Source organism: Microcaecilia unicolor, chromosome 8 (assembly GCF_901765095.1).
Source record: "Microcaecilia unicolor chromosome 8, aMicUni1.1, whole genome shotgun sequence".
NCBI classification, from domain to species: domain Eukaryota; kingdom Metazoa; phylum Chordata; class Amphibia; order Gymnophiona; family Siphonopidae; genus Microcaecilia; species Microcaecilia unicolor.
In genome coordinates this window covers 55815321-55840801 of record NC_044038.1, presented here as the reverse complement: position 1 = coordinate 55840801, position 25481 = coordinate 55815321, and the positions used below count along the sequence as shown (strand labels likewise).

Genomic DNA, 25481 nt, shown 5'->3' with positions numbered 1-25481 from the left:
AACTATCTATATTTTGGGATTCTGTCAGGTATGTGTGACCTGGAATGGCCACAGTTGCAAACAGTCTGGTCTGACCCAGTATGGCAATTCTTATGTTCTTTTTTTTTTCTCTCTCTCTCTTTATTATAGGCTGTCTTTTCTCCATTGTCTTAAGAAATTTCAGCTGCTGAAGATGGATCTCTTGCATTTTCTGCATCTTCTTCTCATGATTTGTGTACTTGGTGTCACTGAGGCCATCAATCCCTTTGCTGTGCAGCAGACCACTCCAGACCCTTGCTATGATGAAAATAATGTTCCTCGCCTCTGCATCCCAGAATTTGTCAACGCTGCCTTCAGTAAAGACGTGCAAGTCTCCAGCACATGTGGAAAGCCACCCAGCCGCCACTGTGATGCCTCAGACCCTCGGAGGGCTCACCCAGCCTCTTACCTCACTGATCTCAACACGGCTGCCAACATGACTTGCTGGAAGTCGGAGATCCTCCACAACTCCCCACAGAATGTAACACTCACACTGTCACTGGCAAAAAAGTTTGAGATCATTTATGTCAGCCTTCAGTTTTGCTCACCAAGGCCAGAATCAGTAGCCATTTTTAAGTCAATGGATTATGGCAAAACCTGGGTTCCTTACCAGTATTATTCCTCACAGTGCCGCAAGATCTATGGAAAGCCCAACAAGGCCACTGTCATCAAACAGAACGAGCAAGAAGCACTATGCACTGATGGACACACAGATGTATACCCACTGACTGGGGGACTTATTGCATTTAGTACACTTGATGGGCGCCCCTCTGCTCAAGATTTTGACAGCAGCCCTGTACTTCAAGATTGGGTGACAGCTACAGATATTAGGGTCATTTTCAGTCGCCCTCATTTGTTCAGAGAACTGGGGGGCAGGGACAACGAGGAAGATGATGGTCTAATCTCATCTTCATACTACTATGCTGTGGGTGAGTTTCAAGTGGGCGGGCGCTGCAAGTGCAATGGGCATGCATCACGCTGTGTAAAAGATAAAGAAGGCAAGCTAGTATGTGACTGCAAGCATAACACAGAAGGGCCAGAGTGTGACCGCTGCAAGCCCTTCCACTATGATCGACCCTGGCAAAGGGCCACTGTCCGTGAGGCCAATGAGTGCTTGGGTAAGTCGCATGCTGGTTTCCTGTCAAGAGCTGTGATGGGAACGGTTTTGAGTTTTGATTTATCTTGTTTGGTTTTTCACAATGAAGTGCCAGTAAACATGAGTACATTATAGCAGGATTTTGATATTTGATCTTTAATGCCCCATGTCTTCCATAACTCCTGCCATTTGCCTAGCATTCGTTTTGGACATAGGTGAGTTGATCATGTTTCACCTCATATCTATGTTTGTATACCCCAGGCTGCAACAGACTGAACTCTCCTAATATAAAGAAATTGGATGAAAATTCAGTTCTCCATGGAATGGGCTTGAATTTGATGGGGTTCTGATGACCGCACAATTGGAAAACTATATTTTGGCTATTCATCCAAGAAGCATCATTTAAGCTTGGAAAATGTTTTAGTGATTTTTCCATACAAGTCAACTTGCAGAACATCTAATTACATTCATAGAAGAACCATATGGAATTTGGTTGTAAGAGGTCAAGCCCCCCCTCTCCTCTCCCCACAACACGCACACTCCTGTTACCTCCCAACTCCCAGTCCAAGAAAACTCTGGGTTTAATCCAAACTGGTTCACCCCCCTGCTACTTTCATTTCCTTCTGTCTCTAATACACAGTTCAGTGGGTTTGGGAGCTTTGAGAAGCCTACATCATAGTAAAACTGGTTTTATAAACTGGCTGCTAAGTGTAGTTTTCTGATTAAAAAGTAAGAGGCAGAAGTGTAAGGATTCATGTAAGTTTTCACACAACACATATTCCCCCAGATTCTGTATAGGTCATGTATTACTACTACTACTACTAATCATTTCTATATGTGCTACCAGACATATGCAGTGCTGTACACATTATATGCAGGTACTTTTTTTTGCCCCTAGAGGGCTCACAATCTAAGTTTTTGTACCTAGGGCAGTGGTGGGTTAACTGCAGGGCTTTTTTTGAGGGGGTACTTAAGGGTACAAGCACCTTTTTCCATTGTCTGCTAAAATTGACCCATGGACCCTAAGTTTTAATGAAAGAGCTCAGGCTCTACACACCAATTGTGCCTTGTCATAGATTCTATAACTGGTTGCAGGTGGCCTGGTTATTGTGGGGTGGGTCCCTGAGTGATCACCTCACCCCTGAAGGGTGACTTAGCATTTGAGTACCGGCACCTTTTTTGCTAATAAAAATGCACTGGTTAAATGACTTGCCCAGGGTCACAAGGAGCTACAGTGGGAATCAAACCCAGGTTGACAGGATCAAAGCCTGCTGCACTAACCATTAGGCTATTCCTCATGGTTCCCAGAGCCCACTATAAACTAATTAATTTGGTACTAACAATCAACTATTGGAGTTAGCAAGCTCTTAGGGGCCCTTTTGCTAAAGGGTTGCTTTGTGGCAATGGGCTTGCTGTGTGCCAATCCAGGACTACTGCTGGGCTACTGCAGGAGCCCGGTAGTAGTTCCCACCCCAGTGCACACCATTTCCAGCACTACATGCTGCCCAGTTACCACTGAGTTAACATGGGAGCCCCTACTGCCATCTTAAAGGGTGGTGGTAAGGGCTCCCCCTAAAATGGCTACACAGTAAGTATTTCACTTACAGCACAGCCATTTCTTTTCTTCATAAACCGAGAGCTTTATACCTGCTGCAGTAAAAGGGGGCCTCAGCGCACATCAAAAACACACGCTCATGCTAGCACAGGCTCTCTTTTACCACAGCTTAGTAAAATGGCCCCTTAATTGGTAGTAATTAGGAATTACATGCGGATCTGCCCTATGTCCTATTCTATAACATGTGCATCTAAATTTCATAGTGCGTAACTCTGGGAGGGGCATGGACGGGTCAAGGGCATTCTCACCATTCAGGTGTGATGTTACAGAATACCTAGATGGGCGCCAGCATTTACACCAGCTTTTAGCAGGGGTAAGTGCTCGCACCCAAAGTTAGGTGCAAAATACCTGCTGAGCTAATATTCTATAAGTGACGCTCCATGCATCATGCCCTTTACAGAATATTGGCTTAACGCAGATCATCCTGGCAGCTAGCATTGGGCTCCATTTATTGAATGTAGCCCATTGAGGCTAATTTGGTAACACAACACCCATGTCAAAAATGGGGAAAAGTACCTGGTTTAAGTCTATTTTATAATGGCAACATAGAACGTCTCTGTACCTTTATAAAATAAGTTTCTGCAGTGAACCCCCAGTAGCACACAAATCTCTTCCACAAATTTATGCTTGCTCCAATGAAGGTGTAAATGTGTGTATGTATTCTGTGAGGTAATGATAAGAACTTAAGAATAGCCATGCTGAGTCAGACCAATGGTCCATCTAGCCTAGTATCCTGTTTCTAACAGTGACCAATCCAGTTTACAAATTCCTGGCAGAAACCCAATTGGTAACAACATTCCATGCTACCAATCCCAGGGCAAGCAATGGCTTCCCCCATGTCCATCTCGATAACAGACTATGGTCTTTTCCTCCAGGAACTTGTCCATACCTTTTTTAAACCCAGATACACTAACTGCTGTTACCACATCCTCCGGCAACGAGTTCCAGTGCTTAAGTATTTTTTGAGTGAAAAAATATTTCCTCCTATGTGTTTTAAAAGTATTTTCACGTACTTTCATTGAGTGTCTCCTGGTCTTTGTACTTTTTTAAATAGTGAAAAATCAATTCGCTTTTACCCATTCTACTCCATCAGGATTTTGTAGACCTAAATCATATCCCCCCTCAGCAGTCTCTTTTCCAAGCTGAAGAGCCCTAACCTCTTTAAGCTGCCCTCATATGGGAGGAGTTCCACCCCCTTTATCATTTTGGTCACTTTTTGAACCATTTCTAATTCCGCTATATCTTTTTTGAGATAGAGTGACCAGAATTGAACAATACTCAAGGTGAGGTTGCACCATGGAGAGATGCAGAGATGCAAAGGCATTATAATATTCTTGGTCTTATTTTGCACCCCTTCCCTAATAATTACTAGCATCCTGTTTGCTTTTTTGGCCACTGCCACACACTGGGCAGAAGATTTCAGCATATTTATTTATTTATTTATTTATTTTTATTTATTGCACTTGTATCCCACATTTTCCCACCTATTTGCAGGCTCAATGTGGCTTACAAAGACCCGTTATGGCATCACCAAATCAGGGTACAAAAAATACAATTGATGTGAGAGATATATCAGGATAGTAAGTTAGTCTAATAAAGCGGTTATAAATGACACCTGGATCTTTTTCTTGAGTGCTGACTCCTAAGGTGGATCCCAGAATCAGGCAACTGTGATTCGGATTATTCTTCCCAATGTGCGTCACTTTGCATTTGTCCACATTTGTTCAAAGAAGAGCGACCAAAGTGCCAGGTTCATCTTCCATTTGAATGCCCTGTCTTCCAGTTTCCTAAGGCCTTCCTGCAATTTTTCACAATCTGCATGTGTTTTGACAACTTTGAATAGCTTTGTGTGCTTCTTTTAAATCTTCTGATGCCATGTGGTGAGAGACTAGTTTTATGTGCCAGCATGACCCACTTTTAATTGAGCAGAGCCAGTGGCCTGTGTTTTTTCAGTAGCTGGCTCAAAATTATGGAGTGAGTTGCCAGGCCTTGTTCGCTTTTGTCCATCTCTGCAGCAGGTCAAGAAGGTGCTTAAGATACATTTATTTATGCAAACACTCCAGAGTCCTGGAATTTGAGTGCGATATTGTGATGCTCAGCTGTTTATGGTAATTTGCCTTATGTAGGATCTGGTTTGTTCACTGGTTTGTATTTTTATGTTTTATTTATAAGATGCAACACAGAGTAGAGGATAACTCACGACTCTCAAGATGGGAGTAGCAGTAAAAAAGTCTTTATTAAGGTACCAAAGTGCCAAGGGTTTCACTTTGTTGCCTTAATAAAGACTTTTTTACTGCTACTCCTATCTTGAGAGTCATGAGTCATCCTCTATTCTGTGTTGCATCTTGTTTCCTCATAGAGGTCTTTTCCTGTTTCTCCTGTTTTTTATGTAAACCACCTAAGGATAGGCAGGGTAACAATTTTTAAAATAAATTGTAGAATTCTAGCATAGCCCAGAATTTGGATTCCCACAGTTACACTGACCATTATTTGCTCCCTATCACTTTCTTATTTAACCCAGTAATCAGACAGAAAATACTTGGTCTTACTCTTGAATCCAGTGCACATGCACTTTGAGCCTGACCAGTAGTTGTTGCCAATGCACAATGGCTGTGGTGCTCTTTCATCCGGGGCCTGTGAATGTCATCTCTGCAGCATCTGGATGCAGATTGGAAAGAATAATCAGAATCCTAGTTACCTGACGGTAGGTTCCACCTTGGGAGTCAGCACTCAACAAAAAGATCTGGGTGTCGTTGTAGAGAATACGCTGAACTCTTCTGCTCAGTGTGCTGCGGTGGCCAAAAAAGCAAACAGGATGCTAGGAATTATTAGGAAAGGGATGGCGAATAAGACTGAAAATACTATAATGCCTTTGTATCGCTCCATGGTGTGTTCACACCTTCAGTATTGCGTTCAGTTCTGATCGCCATATCTAAAAAAAGATATAGTGGAATTAGAAAAGGTTCAAAGAAGAGCGACCAAAATTATAAAGAGGATGGAACTCCTCTCGTATGAGGAAAGGCTAAAGAGGTTAGGGCTTTTCAGCTTGGAAAAGAGATGGATGAGGGGAGATATGATTGAGGTCTACAAAATCCTGAGTGGCGTAGAACGAGTAGAAGTTCCAAAAGTACAAAGACTAGGGGACTCTTGAGGAGGTTACATGGAAAATACTTTTAAAACAAATAGGAGGAAATATTTTTTCACTCAATGAATAGTTAAGCTATGGAACTCTTTGCCGGAGGATGTGGTGATAGTGATTAGTGTATCTAGGTTTAAAAAAGGTTTGGACAGATTACTGGAGGAAAAGTCCATAGTCTGGTATTGAGACAGACAGACAGACATGGTGCCCTGGGATTTGTAGTATGGAGTATTATTACGATTTGGGTTTCTGCCAGGTACTTGTGACCTGGCTTGGCCACTGTTTGGAAAACAAGATACTGGGCTAGATGGACCATTGGCCTGACCCAGTATGGCTACTCTTATCTACAGCTGCTGCTGCCTCAAGGAGTGGTAGCCAGGCTTGGCAATTGAACTTGAGTTGCCAAGCTACCAGTAAGCCATTGGAACCAGTATATTGATTTATTTTGTTATTGCTCCTGCAACAGATTCCCAGCCCCACTAGCCCCAGGAGAGTGATATCCTGACAGTATGACTTCTTGCAGTGGAATAAGAGGGAGTGGGAGATGTTAGGCTACATTTTTATGAGTACACATAACTGGCAATGTGGATAAGAGTACATGTATGTACACTGATATGCTGTTAAACAGTGGCATGAATTATGTGTCTTAGCAGCATGCCCACTACATGCATATCCACCCTTTTGAAACTTAATGTCTGCGCTTAGTTTTCAGTCACACTCCTGAAATGTCACCTCCCTCCAAAAAGAATTCCCTTTCATGCAACTGCAAGAATGCGCATTGTGAAAGTATGAACATAATTCCAGGTGACTGAAAATTCACTGTCACAGCACATCTACCCTCACTACACCTTTGAAAATGTGTAGCAGTTCTCAGGGTCCCTTTTACTAAGGTGCACGAGTAAATGGGCTTAGCGCATCCAAATGCAGGATTTTCCTGCACGCTAATTCCCTGATTCTATAAAGGTTGCCAAAAATTGTGCATGAAAATTACGGTGCGGTTCTGATTTGCATGCGCAATTTAATTGAATAATGAGCCAATTAGTGACAATAATTGTCTTTTTAAAAAGCAATTATTGGCACTAATTAGATTTAATTGGGTATTATGTGCATAAAGTTAGGTGTATGATCTGCACCGAATATTTATGCGCAGCCCAAAAAAGGGGGCTGGGGAAAGGGGATGTCATGGGCATTTTGGGGCAGAATGGTGCATGCTTTTGAGTTGCACATGTAATTACAGAAAAAGGGTGCTCCACACGTAAATTTAAGCATAAGCATTTGCACCACATTTTCATTGGTGCAAATGGCTGTGCCAAAATATATGTGCGACCATAATGCTTAGTGCCAAAATATATATGCGACCATAATGCTTAAGCGTTATTCTATAAACCATGCTGAACTTTAGGCATGGCTTATAGAATACCACTTAAGTGGGTTTTTTGGAGATGATTTATTTATTTATAAAACGTATATCCCACCAACCAGAAACTTAAAAAAACTCTAGCCACAAAATATTAAAAGGCCTGAACAAATAAATGGGTCTTCAGAAACTTCTTAAAATGTCCTGCATTGGTACAGTAGCGCAGATAACTAGGCAGCACATTCCACAATCCAGGACCTGCAACTGAGAAGGTTGCTACCCGTGTACAAGCATAGTGTGAAGTCAGATCTCAACCCCCTTGCAGATACAAACAACTTTTGTAGGGGTCATTTACCAATTTTACCCCTAAGTCCATTTCTAGTGTGGTCGTAACATAGGGATTTTCTATTTGTTGAAGTTCTGTTTGCATTAGCTCATGGCCATTAAAAATAAAATTAACATAGGAATACTTACCATCTCCTAGTTAGGAGGTGCTAAGGAGTAGCATATTATGAACATGCTAGCATAGGGATAATATCAGTGCACTAGCTGACTAGTGTTTTCACATTCATGCTCTGCCCTTGCCTTGTCCCCTACAAAAAATTACCCCCTGCTTCTATATAGAGCAACTAGATGGAAATCCATGCAGATTCTATAACAATGCGCATAACTTAATTGGATTAACAAGCCAATCAGCATTGTTAAGAACTCTTAACAAACAATAATAGGCACTAATTGGCATTAATTAGAATTTACGCGCATAAATCCCTAAGCGTATTCTGTAATGCAGTGCGCCTAAATTTTACTGCGTGCAGGCAAAAAGGGGCATGGTTATAGGTGGGGAAATGGGCATTTCGTGGGCGTTCCCAAATTTACACACGTTGTTATAGAATATGACCCACTGCGTGCAAATCTACAAATAGGATTTATGCCAGGTTTTCATTGGTATAAATGGCTGTGTGTTAATTTAGTCACAGTGAGGTCCGCCTAAGTGTATTCTATATACGCGTGCAAATCTAAGAGTTTCTTATAGAATACACCTAGGTGAAAATGTTTACCATGTGGATTTTTTAGGTGCCATATATAGAATCCCCCCCTTAGTATATACAGATCCAAAACTAACACAGAATGCTTTGGTGCATCCTATGAAAATGTTTTACTCTGTCCTCCACAATGTATTTTGCTGCAGATGTAAATTTTGCAACAGGTGGGAGGCAGAATTACAGGACCCATCAGAATTGAAATCATGCCAGAGAGTGATTTGGGGTTTTACGCTGTGGAGCTACTAAATTAAAACATATCTATTTTTCACTTTAGAACAAACATAGATGTAACAATTGGTTGTTATTGGGGTTCCAAATTCGGATTCATTTTGTGGCCTGATTAGTGTTTACAAGTGTTCCCTGGCTCAGAAACAAGGATTACAGCATGCTTGTTTTGCTCCTAATGGTGCCCTGTAATTGGATTAAGGGGTGACTTGCACACTTTTGAGATCTGGAAAACAGGTGAACCACATTTTTGCACATAGACATTAGAGTTTAGTAATTATACTTCATCCAGAGCATATGAATTGTATTAAATTTGTCAGCGGCCTTCTAGGTTTAGCAGGGTTTAAAAAAGGTTTGGATACTTTCCTAAAAGAAAAGCCCATAAGCCATTATTAAGATGGACTTGGAAAAATTCATTGCTTATTTCTAGGATAAGCAGCATAAACTCTGTTTTACTGTTCTGGGATCTTGCCAGGTACTTGTGACCTGGATTGGCCACTGTTGGAAACAGGATACTAGGCTTGATAGAACTTCAGTCTGTCCCAGTATGGCAATGCTTATGGCTTGAGATAAGACTGGTGTTCAAGAGAGGTGTTTATTCACAACACAGGTCTTGTGAAGGATTATCACTATTTTATTGTTGCAAAGATTTCTTTCAGAAGGCGTAATAACACTAGGATGATTAGCTTGAATATTAAAACTTATGAATGCCAGAATTCTCTCATATTTTTGTGAAGCCCCCACCCCACCCCCTCCAAATATCCCACCAAAGTTATTGGTTCTGCTTGATAAAATTACGTGGTCTGTCAAGTCAACGTTCCCTTCCCACAAATCTCAGGCCCTAAATAGTTTCTCCCAACCACCTTGCTTTTCCTAACTTCTCTGATTAATCTATCTTTATTCAATCGATGCTGTTCTTTTTTCTTTGAAAATTACAATTGTATTTCCCTTTTTTGTAAATATATCTAGCCACCCAGTGTGTTTAACTAGTAAGTTTCTTATCTGGTCTTGTCTTTCTATTCATCTTCCTCTAACACATTTCTCGTCAGTTTTCAATCCGACTTTTGCACAAGATGTAACACTTATACAGGTAGCTAGGTGGCAATTTTCAAATTGCTCACTTTGGTGCAAAGTCCGTGGATTCAACTGAGAAAGTCTTGTGGACATGTGGGTAGAATTTTAGAGAAAATAATGCAAGATGATTTGGAAATTCAATCTACACACATACATTTTCTGATCCCATCCAAAAAATGCTCCCATCATTACCTCCTCCAAATGCAGCAAAAATTACATACATTGTGGAATGCCACACATCCTTTTAACCCACAACGCTCACTGCACAGTGCTGTGGTGGTCAGAGAAGAATTCAGTGGCACTGTGCAGTTTAGTGCCGTTCAATATCGGGGACAGTCCACTGAGCAGGCAGGAGCCTCTTATTCACACTTAAAACCCTTTCAATATCTACCCCCTTAGATTGTAATCTCTCCAGGAACAAGAAAATACCTAATGTACTTGAATGTTGCTCACCCTGAGCTACAGCTAAATCCAAACTTCAAACAGGAAGTCTATCACCATGATTCCAAACATGCCATACCCAATTAGGATAAAAAAAATTTGAGCTAACATCTAACTCTAACCATAAGTGTAAAGCAGATATACAGTAGAGTAGGCCTATTACAGGGGGCTACTAATTGCCTCCCATACACCTGCAGGCCAAATTTCAAATTATATTGGTCTGTATTCCATCATGAGCTAAACTAGCCCAGATACTCTATGCCGGGCCTTGTCCGAGCACCAGCACTGAATATCCAAGGCTAATTTGTTATGAACTAGCCACTAGAGCTTATGTGGGCTCTGACATAAGAATTTCTAGCCACTCCCTCCCCCTGATTCCCACCCCTCCAGAACATCTTAAATCCCTATTACCATTCCCCTCCCCCTTTCTCTCATCCACCTGGAAGAACATGACCCCTCCCCCCCCCCCACACACACACACAAGATCCCCGCTCCGTTCCACCATCCAGAACATCAAGACCTACTACCCCAAGAATCCACTTCCTTCCCTCCCTCCCACCCCCCAAAACATCAGGTCTCCCCCCCCCCCCCCTTGAGATCATGGCGGGCTTACCTGCCTACTCCCTGGTAGTCTAATGAGGAAATGGGTAGAAGCGATGCCCACTGACTCCTGCCCATCACAGCTAGCTCCTCAAAATGTCTGGTATGACCTCTACCAGCAGCCTTGTGGAACTTTGAAGTTGGATAAAATAGCTAGTGCCCTAGGCAGGGACTCCCACCAATTATGAAGGCAGCCCAGCTACTCAAGAGCAATTCATGAAACTAATACAAAATCTGTTTCCCTACATTATCTCTCTCTCCCTTAGCCCATGTCCTTCTCCCCAGCCAATCTAACAACATCAGGCTTATTTTCTAAAGAGAAGGATGCCCATCTTTCGACACAAATCGGAAGATGGGCGTCCTTCTCACAGGGTCATCCAAATCGGTATAATCGAAAGCCGATTTTGGACGTCCCCAACTGCTTTCCGTCGCAGGGATGGCCAAAGTTCAAGGAGGCGTAGCGAAGGCGGGACTTGGGTATGCCTAACACATGGACGTCCTCAACCCATAATGGAAAAAAAAGGATGTCCCTGACGAGCACTTGGATGACTTTACCTGGTCCTGTTTTTCTTATGACCAAGGCACAAAAAGGTGGCCAAACTGACCAGATGACCATTGGAGAGAATCGGAGATGACCTCCCCTTACTCCCCTAGTGGTCACTAACTCCCTCCCACCGTCAAAAAAAAACTTTAAAAATATTTTGTGCCAGCCTCAAATGTCATACTCAGGTCCATCACAGAAGTATGCAGGTCCCTGGAGCAGTTTTAGTGGGTGCAGTGCACTTCAGGCAAGCAGACCCAGGCCCATCCCCCCACACCTGTTACACTTGTGGTGGTAACTGTGAGACCTCCAAAACCCACCAGAAACCCACTGTACCCACATCTAGGTGCCCCCTCATCCTTAAGGGCTACGGTAGTGGTGTACAGTTGTGGGTAGTGGGTTTTGGGGGGGGCTCAGCACACAAGACAAGGGAGTTATGTACCTGGGAGCAATTTATGAAGTCCGCTGCAGTGCACCCTAGGGTGCCCGGTTGCTGTGCTGGAATGTGAGGGGGACCAGTGCACCACGAATGTTGGCTCCTCCCACGATCAAAGGGCTTGCATTTGGTCATTTCTGAGATAGGCATCCTTGGTTTCCATTATTGCCGAAAATCAGAAACGACCAAGTCTAGGGATGACCATCTCTAAGGATGACCTAAATGTCAAGATTTGGGCGTCCCCGACTGTATTATCGAAACAAAAGATGGACGTCCATTTGTTTCGATAATACAGGTTTCCCCGCCCCTCCATCGGGACGTTTTGCGAGGACGTCCTCAGCAAAACTTGGGCGTCCCTTTCGATTATGCCCCTCCATATATCCTTTCCACAGGTCCTATGCCCCAATCCAACACTCTCTCTTTGCAGATACTACTACTACTACTACTATTTAACATTTCTAAAGCGCTACTAGGGTTACGCAGCGCTGTACAATTTAACATAGAAGGACAGTCCCTGCTCAGAGAGGACAAATGTACAGTCAGTCAAGTGGATGTCCTCAGCAAAACTTGGGCGTCCCTTTCGATTATGCCCCTCCATATATCCTTCCCACAGGTCCTATGCCCCAATCCAGCACTCTCTCTGTTTTTGCAGATGCTCTTCTTCATGCACTCTCTTCCCCCAATACACAAACCAACCCCAGATAATCTCAATTCCCACCCGCCTCTCCTACCACTCAGTCTCCAACACCCATCCTGTACCCTCTTTCTCTGCAAGATGGATCTCCTCACAGTTAAATATCCCACTCATCTTCAATGCAGGCTTTTCAGTTTTCCTGAGGCACTAGGCAGTGTCTGAACTCCTGCTTTGTTCTCACAGCCAACCAAGCCTAGTGCGGGAGTTCAGGCACCGCGTGGCTCAAACTTATTAAGACCCACACAGTGCTGTAGGAAAAAGGAACATCTGTTCCAGGGGCAGTACTGGTTATAAGCTCCAGAGAAGACAGAAAAAAGCATGAGCCAGGGCAAAAAGGTTGGGGAACTGTACTTTGAATCCATGGGAGCCCCTATTGGCTCCTAGGCCATGCAATGAATGCTGTTTTATCCCAACCTCCAAATTCACCTCTTTCACTATCACCTAATCCTGCTCTGGTAAAGCCAAGAAATATAATGCATTCTCTTGTATTTTCTGTGTAGACTACATGAAATTGGAATTAGGTTACTGTTGTATGAAAACTGTAATATAAAAAGGAATTGTATGGTATCATTATTTTGTTTAACAAACTGTCACTGTGCATCTTGAAATGTTCTGGAGCAGCAGTGCAAACTCATTTTGAAGTCAGTTCATATTATTTGGTCTGTCATCCTAGTACTAATCCTTGGGGAAAGCAAAGTTGATCACATTGGCTGAATCTTGCATTTGCAGCAAATATTGCCAATAGGTAACCTATATGTTACTATTTATAATTAGACATTGCCTTGGGACATGGCTGTTGGATTTTGACAGTAAGCTTTTGGAAGGATTTGCACAAACTGATTCACTTTTGCTGGCTTGCGTTGAAACCTCATTTTGCCTAGCTAGCTCTCATATCTGCTGGTGTTTATTTAACTTGGCATTTCAGTGTTTAATTTTATGAAGCATGTTTACTAGGGGGAAAAGGATTTTCTATCTTTGACTGCAGTGTATAGCTGAACGAATTGCCCAAGAAAGGACTTTGCCCCCTGCCTGTACGCCTAAGAAAGATATCTGCAAGAGTATGTCTGGCAAATGGAAGCTTGCAAAAATGCAGTTAACCCTGTGTCTAGTCTGTTAATAGCCGTGTACCAATTAAAACAGGTATAAGAATATATAGTTAGTGAAGTGAAGCCTGTATGGATTTTGACACCCACTGCCTCACTGTAACTCTCTAGGTCAATGTTCTTCAATGCAAGGCTCATGGGCCCTGAGACCTCTAGGGCAGTCTTCATAATCATTCTGGCTTTTCTTTCCGCTACTCTTTGCCTCTCTACCCAAGTTCACAACACAAAGGGGAAGTGGATGATGGGAAGAGCCACATGAGTGAAGGACAAAGCATTTCTCAATAGATGAAGAGAATGCATTTGGAAATGCCCACCTCTTTGAGGATACCCCCAATAAAAAGTCCCATAATGCATGCAAAATTGATTTATTGCACACTAACCTATAAATGAACACACTTATAATCAATTTGCACCATAGGCATTGCTACAGGGTGGCACAGGGTAGCAAGTGCCACCCTCCAAAAATGGTTTGCCACCCCAGTTTCAGTACATATGTACTTGAGGGGTGGGAGAAGCAGAACAGGATGTCTTACTCCCTGTCTGACATTCCATCCCACCCCCATCCCCCTCGGGCAGTCTGGCATTTTTCCTTCTTTCCCCCCCCCCCCTGAGGTCTGGTTGCCTGGTATCTCTCTCGCCTTCCCCTCTTCCCCTCAGTGGTCCTCCAGTGTTCCTGCACGCCACCAGCTGCATCAGCAAGGAAAGCCATCTGCCTCTGGCCGGCCCCAAAAGTATTTCTCTGCCACATCCTGCCTGTGCACGCGGACACAGGAAGTTTTATACAAGTACCAAGTCACAAACAACTTAATGGGGGCAGCCACTTGCGTGATGGTTTCTTGGCAGACTATTATCAGGATGGTTTGCCATTGCCTTCCTCAGTCATCGTTACTCCTAGCTAAGGCTGGGTGCTCATTTAGGGTGGCTGAGATGGGCATAGGCTGGCTACCTAACAACAATCCCAGTGTGGGATTCTAGTGTTTAATGTGGGCATAGTAGGCTAGCAACCTACTGACTGCACCACAAGGCCAGATTGAACAACCATACCTTTTGGAATTTGGTGACCCATAGGTGGAGGAGTAGCCTAGTGGTTAGTGCAGTGGACTTTGATCCTGGGGAACTGAGTTCAATTCCCTCTGCAGCTCCTTGTGACTCTGGGCAAATCACTTAACCCTCCATTGCCCTGGATACAAAATAAGTACCTGAATATATGTAAACCACTTTGAATGTAGTTGCAAAAAAAAAAAAACCTCAGAAAGGCAGTATATCAAGTCCCATTTCCCTTTCCCTTTATGACATAGAACACAATCTCCTCCCCCCCCCCCCCCCCCCCCCAATATTCAGGCTGCGGCGGGCAGCATTTTTGCTGTCCGCCGCCGCCGTTAAACCCGGATATCCAATACCGGGCCATTTCCAGCGACTGGCATTGAATATCCGGTTTCATTTTTAACTGTGGAAACTTAACCGGTTAAGCCACACTAACCAGTTAAGGGCTTCTTTTACAAAGCCACGCTAGCGATTACTGAGCAGTAAATGAGAGGAAGCCCATTCAATTCCTATGGGTTTCCTCTCATTTGCCACATTGGAATCACTAGCACGGCTTTGTAAAAGCAGCCCTATGTGCTTAGCGATTAAAGATAGGCCTGTCATTTATGCGGCCTACTTTAACCTCTAAACATAGCTGGTAGATATGAGAGCTAGCTAGGTGCTGAATATCTGCACCTAATCAGGGGCCCTGTTTACTAAGGTGCATTAGTGTTTTTAGTGCGCCTATACTTAGCGCATGTGCTGACTATGTAGGCACCATGCTATGTTGTGCAATATAGCATGCCTAGAGATCCGTGCCGAAATCCAGGCATATTCTATAACAACGTGCATAACTTAATTGGCTTAACAAGCGTGCTTTTAACAACTCTTAACAAGCAGTAATGAGCACTAATTGGCAATAATTAGAATTTACGCCTACAACTAAGAGTATTCTGTAATGAACTGTGCCTAAATTCTAATGTGTGCAGTTCAAAAGGGATGTGGCTATGATTGGGGAAATGGGCAATCCATGGGCATTCCCAAATTTACACGTTTTATTATAGAATATGGCCAGTGCGCATAAATCTACATGTAGGTATTTACACCACATTTTCAATTGGTGTAAATGGATGTGCATAGTTTTAGGCAGCGGGATATACCGTGCGCAAATTAAGGAGCTGCTTATAGAATATGCTTAGGTGAAAATGTTTAATGCGTGGATTTTTTGAGTGCCTTTTATAGAATCTTGCCCTTAGTAGCTAGCTGCTAACCATGGATATTCAGTGGGAGATAACCAGTTATCTGCCGCTGAATATCCACAGTTAGGTGCTAAAATGCTATATAACTGGCCAGGAGCCGTTCCTTGTCAGTTAAGTAGTTTTCAATATCAGGCACAATGTTCTTTGTAAATCCACAACTAGACAAATGTGCAGATTTTTTCACCTTCGGTTTAAGCTCTAAACTCACTGAGGCTTATAAGGAAAACCCAGAGTTTTAACTTAGGGGGGGGGGGGGGGGGTACTTTTACTAAGATGCACTGGTAAGTCTCCAATCAAAAAGCAGTACCTTAATTTCTGGATCTATAGTATTACAATCTTTTCAAAAGGAGAAATGTTTAGAAGTTCAAATTGAATATATTTGTTTCATTCTTAACAAATAATATGTATTTGAATATCTATTCCTCTTTAGGAATGAAACAGAACATAAGAACATAAGACCAATGGTCCATCTAGCCCAGTATTTCATTTCCAAACAGTGGCCAAGCCAGGTCACAAGTATCTGGTAGAAACCCAAATTGTGGCAACACTCCATACTACAAATCTCAGGGCAAGGAGTTGCTTCCCATGTCTGTCTCAATAGCAGACTATGGACTTTGTCCAAACTTTTTTTAAACCCAGATACGCTAACCACTGTTACTACCTCCTCCAGCAAAGAGTTTCAGAGCTTAACTATTCGTTGGGTGAAAAAATATTTCTTCCTATTTGTTTTAAAAGTATTTCCACGTAACTTCCTTGAGTGTCCCCTAGTCTTTGTACTTTTGAAACAAGTAAAAAATCAATTTACTTCTACTTGATCTACACTACTCAGGATTTCGTAGACCTCAATCTTCCGTCTCTTTTCCAAGATGAAAAGCCCTAACCTCTTTTTCCTTTCCTCATATGAGAGGAGTTCCATCCTCTTTATCATTTTAGTCGCTCTTTTTTGAACCTTTTCTAATTCCATTATATATTTTTTGAGATACGGTGACTAGAACTGAATGTAAAACTCAAGGTGCGGACGCACCATGGAGCAATAGATTTTAAAATAGCTTACTGTAAAGATCACCTGTACCATGTGTTTCTGCGTTCTTCGTTGGCTAACTCAGAGAGTGATATATGTGAAGTCTGGTTTAGTGATTGTACAGTATATAGAGAGTTTTTGGAGGGGTAGGTGGCTGTGTTGGAAGGCACTGGGAAGGTTATGCGTATGGTTCTGTGCATATGTATTTTTGTTGTTTCTGCTGGTTTCAGCTCTCTTTACCAATGAGTATTATATAGGAGAACCTCTATTGACATTTTGGAAACCACTGTACAAATTCAGAACACTTTTCTTTGTGGGCTTTTCAGCAGCCACCCTCCTTGGGTTACCACTAATCTTCTACTGATTTGATTAGAAGAACTTCTTTGGCTAAATATTTATTGGCTAACACAATGCCTTATCAGATGCTATGGCCCCTGTCTGGCCGACTTACCTCCCTGCAAATCATTGTTTCATCCAACCTATTGGTTTACAGTCCATAAGCATCTGTTTGTTTGATATGGAGTTGGATGAACAACAGAGGGATGCACTGACTCTCAACAATAGATGCTTTCTCTTTTTTGAGAAATATACCTAAAAAGGAATACTTTAAAAGTTTAATTTGTTCTTACTTACGACTAGCTATTTTAAAAACATTTTTGGTAATTCAGCTGCTTTAAATGAATTTCCTAGGAATTTGTGGCTACAATTCATTAACCACGCAGTCTGGTATGCTGTAGGAAAGGCCACCCCCATTCCCATGAGTTGATCGGCGGGCCCACCAGGCTCGGATCATGTCTGGATCATAGCAGTTGTGAGAAGGAAAGCCGTTGATAATCCCTAGAGACTGAAAGATTAGGAAAACAAAATCTGAGTGTGTGAAAGAATTTCATCACTAGGAATGTGTGTGAGCTTATCAGCCACATTTTAAGGGGTTTACTCTTTCCTTTAAGCTTTGTGAGTCAAAGGAAGCAGTAGAAGGCATTGTCTTTCAGTTTATCGTGCTGGGAGAATCACTAATTCACAGAAAGCACCCAATAGTTAAACTTGTTTAGTTTTGCCAGTGATGGCTGCCACCTGAAAGCTGCCATTATATCACCTCCCTGCAAGGCTATGAAGACATCAAGAACCAACAAAGGGAGGGACCACAGGAATTAACAGAGCTAGATGATTGGAAACAACTGGTCTAATTAGCAATAAAGAAGCCATCTTCCAGACAGATTGGAAGATTCCATAGGATCCTGGTGTTTGTCTCTTGGCAAATTGGTTCCGGGTTTAACTTTAGCCCAGGACTTCCTGCTTTGGCATTGTTTGGTTGCAAGCAGGGTAGACATGGTGAGAGTTTGGAAAACTGAAGGAGTACCCTCGCATCAGCAATGGTTGAGTAAATTAAGGTAACTGTATGATATGGAACGACTGTTGGCAGTGCAGAGGAAAACCATGCATAAATGGAATAAAATGTGGAGGCAATATTGCACAATTAATTATGCCTTTTTATTTTACCAAGTAATGTTTCTTGTGAGGATGGGATGTATGACTGGGGTTCCTGAAAAAGCTGTGAATATTTTGGGGTGGGGGTAGGGTTGGGAGGATGGGGTTTGGATGTGGGTTTATGTTAAGTTGCTTTTTTAATTTTTAATGCATTTATAAAATGGAAGTTACAGTGTTATATTACCTTTTCCAGAGATGATAGTGGTAATACTTAGCCTGTTTTTCTGATCTTAAGCGTAATGGTTCTGTGTAAGTTGTATTATTTGCATTTTGTTATCGTTCTGTATGAATTCTCATCTCTGAACTCAATAAAAGACTTTCATAAATTAAAAAAAAATGTAAATAAAGCCATCTTCCTATCAATTCTGTCTATATACCCAACACTGTTAATCCAACTTAGCACTCTATAAAAACTCAGGCCAGGTGAAAGGAAACATTAAAAGATTATTCTTCTTGAGCAGTTTTCAAATGCACATAGATAAACTGCTAAGAACAATAACATCAAAAGAGCCTACAGTGCACCACAGAAGCTGACATCCACACACATTCTATTGTAGTCTATTCCGCATCTTGTATATTGCTTTTAACAAAATTTCAAAGCAGTTCACATTTATAAGAATAATGTTAAATATTCCTTTCAATAAATTAACATTACAGTGAGAATAGATACGATTTTAATACTTTACACAAACGACTATACTCAGGGGTCCTTTTACTAAGGTGCGCCGACAAGTGGCCTGCGCTTGTGTAGACACATGTATTGGACGTGCGCAGGTCCATTCATCAGCACACCTGCAAAAAAGGCCTTTTTTGGGCTGAAAATGGACTTGCGGCAAAATGAAAATTGGCGCGCATCCATTTTGGGCCTGAGATCTTACCGCTAAATGAGACCTAACCGCCACCCATTGATTTAGCGGTAAAGTCTCACGCGTTAACCGGGCGGTAATCGTCAGCGCGCGTACAATGCCAATTACTGGCCGGTTAGCGCCGCCTGATGGAAATTTTCTGGCACACAGAAAAAATGAAATTACCACTTGGGCCACGCAGTAACTGAGCGGTAGTTCTGAATTGGCGTGCATTGGGCATTCGTAGGCACCTACGCGTCTTAGTAAAGGGGCCTCTCAGGTACTAACCGCATAGACATAGGCAAACCATTCCAAATTCTCAGACCCTGAAATGCAAAACAGTGCTCCCAAAAAGCTTTCAACTTCATCTTCTTCACAGAAGAGATATCAAGAGTCAAATTCTTCAAACTTCTCAGATAATCTCTTGAACCAGAAAATGAGATTAAGGGACCTGTCTGCTAAGCCATGCTGTAGCGTGCGCTAAAAATTAACGCGCACTAATTCTACAGAGACACCTATATATTCCTATGGGTGTCTCCAGCATTAGCGCTCACTAATTTTTAGCGTGCGCTAAAAATGCTAGCGCACCTTAGTAAACAGGGCCCTAAGTGTCCTACCATAACAGAGTTCACACCATAAATACACTTATAAATTTGAAATATAATCTTGAATCGAATGCGAAATTCCAATCTTAACCAATGTAAATCATTCAATAGAGGACTAACTTCACCAAATTTTCCCAAACCAAAAATCAGCCTGGCAGCTGTATTGTGGAGAAGTTGAAGCCAACGTAACTGCTTTTTGCTTATACCACAATATAACAAATTACAGTAATCAATTAATAGAAGATGAGTAGTTCGTGCAATTCTGCGAAATCCTGTAGAACTTAATGATGTTCGAATCTCTCAGAGTTTTCTCAAATGAAAAAAGAATTTACTTACTAGAGCATTGATCTGATATTCATAAGCAAGCCTAGAATCCAAAATGATTCCTAATACTTTTGATTTAAAGTTGATGTACCTCAGATCCAACCCCTTGAGTGTATGAAATCCCATGCATTTGTGGTCAATTATACATTGGTGAAACAGGATGCACCATAAAGGAAAGGCTACAAGAGCAAAAGAGACACCACAAGCTCTGCAACACGGAAAAATTAGCTATAGCCCTTCATGCTAAAGCAACTGGTCATATGATTAGATTTAAGGCACAAAATTCTTGGAGAAAGAACATTATTGCTGGCTGAGAAGAATCAAAGAGGCAATAGGATAGCAAGACACCCTAATAACTTCAATGGAGAGAAAAGGCTCATCCTAAACAAAGCATGGCAACCACTCATTAAAAGAAATTTAGTTCAAACAGGACTGGTGCCAAGGACAAACATCTTCTTCACCCTCCCAAAGTTCTAGAATATGACCTACAGAAATTCCTTCCCCCCCCCCCCCCCCCTCCAGAGGTAAAACTGTCCCAATGAATTCCCAGCCTCATTCCTGCCATAATTTAAAATTGTGACCAATGAACTTTCTCTCCAAAATTTTAATTTGTGACCAACGGATTTTCCCACCAAAATTCAAATTTCTAACCAATGAACTATCTCGCCTCAATTTCCTGACAAAATCTCTTTCCATCCTGAGGAAAACACCCACCGCAAACCCCAGCCAATCAGATTTGAGAACCCACTATATGCAAAGACAAACTGGAGACCTCACAGAATATCCTGAAAAAAGCCACAGCACAATGACTGAAAGGTCAGTTCCACTTCTCAGACTCAGCAAGATCCGAACAACTGCAACAATCATAAGTTATTAATGTATGTTTTATTGATGTATTTGATTCTTTTTATACTATATTATTTTCTCTGATGTAAACCACTTTGGGTCAAACTTTAGTTTGAGGAAGGTGGTATATAAGTGTAATATAACATAACATAATAACAATAATAACAGACCTCCCTCTATAACCCGCCAGCTGAGTCCCAGCACCTTAGTAGATGACAGCAGATAAAGACCTGTACGGTCCATCCAGTCTGCTGAGGTGGAAGGAGGTGTTTCAGAGAGCTCTGCAGACTTCCAGTGGGAGGAGAGTGAGGCCTAACTCCCTCCCCAAGGATGTGGAGGGCCTCTGGGGAGCGTTCCCCAGGACAGGCCCAGGCCATGGGGCCTCTTGGGCTCAGGGACCAGAGGGTCAGGAAAAGCGGTCTCCTCCCTTGCAGTGCCGCAGGGAGGAGGGAAAGGAGCCCTGTGGATAGAAGAGGGCCAGACTCCAAGGGAGGAAGCCGGACTGGTACCCCCCTCGCGGCCGCACGACGTCCAGCAGGTGAGGGGGAGAGAGAGCTGGCGGAGACCCTAGAGAAGAGCTGGTCTGAGAAGGAAAGAGTGGTAATGGAGATCTGTCAAGAGGCCCTGCCGGAGGTGGAGGAGGAAAGCAGTGAGGATAGTGACGATCTAGAGGAGGAAGAGCTTGTGGACTACTGCCAGGATCCAGAGGACCCGGCCAGTGGCATAATTAAAGTGGTGAAGAGAATTAAAAGTACGGAGAAGGAGGTGGTGGACCTGGGGAAGCGAGTCAAAATGGCAAAAGCCCTGAGCAGGCTGGCCCCAGCAGAGCATCGCAAAACCTATATGAAAGAGGAAACCAGGCTGCTTAGGCTTCTCCAGAGAAAAGAACAGCTGCTGAGGGCCCTGAGGAAAGGCCCTGGAAATCCTCTGAGAGAACTCTATATCAACAGAGACAGGATGGCCTCGGGGGGACAGGCCCCGTCAGCCTCGGTACAGTGGAAGCAACAAACAGAGCAGGAAGGAATCAGCCCAGGCTTTGGACCCCAGAACATTGAAGCATCAGGGGAGCTGCCAGGAACTAGCACCCAAAATACATTGAAATTCATGCAATACCTTGCTAGTCAGTCAGGGCCTCTGCAGGCAGCTTCTGGAGTAAGCAGGACTGAAGGTGGGGCTGTGGAAGCCTCATTGAGAGCACCTGAGTGTGGGAGAACAGAACAGGAAAAAAACTTAAACACTAAGACTTTTCACATTGTTGAAACAGAGGCTGCAATTTCAGGAGAGAGACCTTTTTCCACAGAAGTGGTGGTGGAAGTTGAAACAGAGAACTTACCTGGAGAAGAGGAGGTTGTCCTGTTCCCATTGCCTGTAGTAAAAGCAGACGGCAAGGAAAAAATGCCTGGGAGGCCTCACCCACAAAGCTCTGAGGAGCAGGATGTTCCAGCCAATCAGCCTGCAGCAGGGCTAAGGACTGAAAGTGGAGATGTTCCAGCAGGGAGCTGCCTCTTAAAGGAGAATGCAGGAAGAAAGGCAGGTGAAGACAAGGAGTGGTTTTCCATAGAGAAAGCACAGGAGGCCACACAGTGTTCCCCACATAAAGGTTCAGAATGGCAAGGAACTGCGCTGCCGGGTGGCGGGATGCCATGCCCGCCCAGCACATTGGAGCAGGAGGCGCCAGCCAATCGGGCTGGAGGAGCAGGGATGGCTGCAGAGGAGAATGCTACAGCGCAGGAGGATTCCCCATGTTTGGGAGAGCGAGTGGTGCTGGAGTGCGGGAAGCCACTCTTACTTTGCAAAACGGCAGAGCAGGAAGTCCCAACGAAGCAGGACGCCAGAGGGGAGACCAGTTCCCAGGAAAACAGCGGGCCCGCACAGGGAAAGCTGGAGCAGCACGTTGCAAGGAGGGACCCAGCACAGAGAGCAGGTTCCGGGGGGGAAGGAGGGGGGGAGGAGCGGGAGGTGTTTGCCTTGCAGTGTGCGCCAGAAGGAAACTTGACTGGTACCTTTGACTTTGCAGTTGGCCAGGCTGCAGGGGTGCGAGCCAGGGGGGAGTGTTCGGGCCGGGAGGGGAGGGTTGGCTCGGTGGGCGGGGGAGGGGGTCAGGGGCATTGGGAGGGGAACAAGTATTTAGGGGAACCTGCTCTCACTGTCTCTAGCGAACGTTTTGAAGGGGACAATGGCAGGTTTTTTGCTGCAGGGGAAATGGTACAGAAGCACACTGTGAAGGCAGGGGATGTGCAAAGTCTGCTGACAGAAGGGAGAGAAGGGAGGGAGGCTGAGAGGGGAGGCAAGAGAGAGAGGGGGGGTACGGCGCAGCAGGAGCAGGGGGGTCTCAGTGCAGGAGATGGAGGAGGGGGACGGTGGGGGGGTGCTCCATCCTTTGCGGCGGTAGTAGGTGGGAGGGGCGGGCGCAGGGGGAATGGGGGGGCAGGAAGCATTGGGGAAGGATGGGGGGGAGGGTGGGGGGGCCAGGTTCCCAAAAGGAGGAATGTGATTCAGTTAAGGTGGGTGGGGGAGGGGGGGATGCCAAGTAGGGATGAGGCCCTGAAGTTGGTCTTGGGTTTAGGATTTCTCCCAGAGGACCTCTATGCCTGTATCCACCCGGTGAATATCCCAGAGTATGATGTTAGTTTTCTGACCCAGCGAGGCATGGAGGTCTTCTGGGAGAAATACGAGGGGGTAAGGGGGAAAGGGGATTGGAGAAACTTTAGGGCCGTACCGATCAGCAGACCTGACCTGGTGCAGGTAACCCTGCTGGTCCGAAATGAATCCATTTCAGGGGCGGACCTGGCCTTCTGGCTACAGCGGTACGCAGAATTGCGTACCCCCTTGTCCAAACTCCCTGACCCCAGTAGGGTGTGGGCGGGAGGATGGTGTGCGCAGGTTAGGCTGAAGCAGGCAGGACACGTGACCCAGCACATTCCCTCCGCGGCGTTCATTGGCAGGGATCGGATCCTCTGCTTTACAAGGGGCAGCCGCGGCAATGTCACAAGTGCGGGTCATTCAGACATTTTAGTATGTCGTGCCCAGTACGGCAGTGTGGGAAGTGCGGGTCTAAGGAGCATCCTACGGAGTCTTGTGCATCTATCCGGTGTAATTTGTGTGGGGGTCTGGGGCATGCATTCAGAGCTTGCCCTTGGGCCTCCCATAACGGGGGAGAGGAGGACATGGGAGGGGGCGGTCCAGTTCAGAGGGAGAGGGGGGGAGTGAATGTAGGGCGAGATCAGGTTCCCGGGGTGGGGGGGAAAGGAGCTGCGGAGGGACAGGGAGTGGGAGGTGGGGAAGGGTTGGGGGAAGGGCGGAAGCGTCAGGACGGGGCAGATGAGGGTTGGACGCGGGTGTCAAAAAAACAACGGAAGGTGACGGGGGTACGGGAGGAAGGGGGAGGGGAGGCAGGAATGGGGATAGAAGTAGAGAACAGATTTAGGGGATTGGAAGATGAGGAAGGGGGTGACGAACTGGCAGGAGAGGAAGGAGAGGATGGGATGAGCCGGCAGGTTGGATTGGAAAGCATGGCAGACGCTGGAAAGGGAACAGCGGGTAAAAGGAAGAAGAAGAAGAGGGAGAAGGTTTTGAGGGACGAAGAGGAGGAAATGGTAGTGGAGGAGGTCGGGGAGGTGGGGGGCAGATTGGGGGGGGCTGAAGGGAGGGTGGGGGAGAAAAGGAGGGTAGGACAGGAGGCAGGGATGAAGGCAAGAGAGGAGAGGGAGGATGGGCTGGAGGCAGGATTGATGGAGGGGGTCGAAGAAGGGGCAGAAGGGGCGGGAGAGGAGGCAGGGGGGGGAGGGTCAGTGGACGACTCCCAAGAAGGGAGGGAGGTGGGCGAAGAAAAGAGGAAGAAGGAGAGGAAGAAAGTAAGGAAAGGGGGGGGGCTTTTTGAGCTAGGGGTCCGGGACTGGGCGGACGAGGAAGGGGAGGGTGAAGGGGAAGGGATCCCTGGAGGTAGTATGGAGCAGAGGGAAGGTAGCCAGGAGGGCGGGGGGTATGGAACGGCACAATGATGGCTGGACTGCTGTTAACATTCGCCACACTTAATGTGGCTAGTGTCGCCTCCCAGAGGGCGAGATGCTTGGCGTTCGATGGCCTCTCTGCCGTGGCGGTGGACTGTTTTCTTCTGCAGGAGACCAGGCTGCGAACGCTGGAGGAGGTTCGGCGGGCAAAGCAGGCCTGGAGATGGGGGCCCTCTATTTGGGGTCTGGCAGGGGAACGGTATGGGGGGATAGGCATCCTCTTCAAAACATTTAAAGTAGAGATCCAGAGGGTGGTGGAGCTGGGAATTGGGAGGTGTCTGGTGTTAGATGTGAGATTGCGGGGGGTGGCTTTGCGGGTGATTAACATCTACGGGCCGCAAAGCAAACGGGGAAGGGCAGCACTGTTTGGGAAAATTCGGCCGTACCTTTACACCTCACGGCAGCTAGTTTGGGGGGGGGATTTTAACACAGTCCTGAGGAAGGAGGATAGGGGGAGGAGGGCGGCGCAAGTAGGTTACGATGGGGTACGGCTAGCAGGGATCATGAAGGGAGCGGGATTGGTGGACGCGCACATAGAGTTTGGTGGTGGGACGCAGGGTTTCACTTTTGCCCGGGGCACTTGTAGAAGTAGAATCGACCGGTTTTTAGTTCGGGGAGGGGCGTGTGGGAAGGCACCAAGGGTGGTAGAGGTTGATTTCTCAGACCACAAGATGGTGC

The 25481-nt window shown here is 44.9% G+C and overlaps 1 protein-coding gene across 2 annotated transcripts in view; it reads left to right on the top strand.

The window, feature by feature from the left end:
• NTN3 (netrin 3) overlaps nucleotides 1-25481 on the top strand; it is a 273099-nt gene that overhangs the window by 73829 nt on the left and 173789 nt on the right. The window contains exon 2 of one of the 2 annotated variants that reach the window (XM_030213328.1): nucleotides 130-947. In XM_030213328.1, coding sequence (XP_030069188.1) covers nucleotides 173-947 — 775 coding nt within the window. In that variant the 5' untranslated portion in view covers nucleotides 130-172. Of the gene's footprint in view, nucleotides 1-129; nucleotides 1137-25481 lie in introns of both variants that reach the window. The other variant, XM_030213327.1, reaches the window with a different exon arrangement.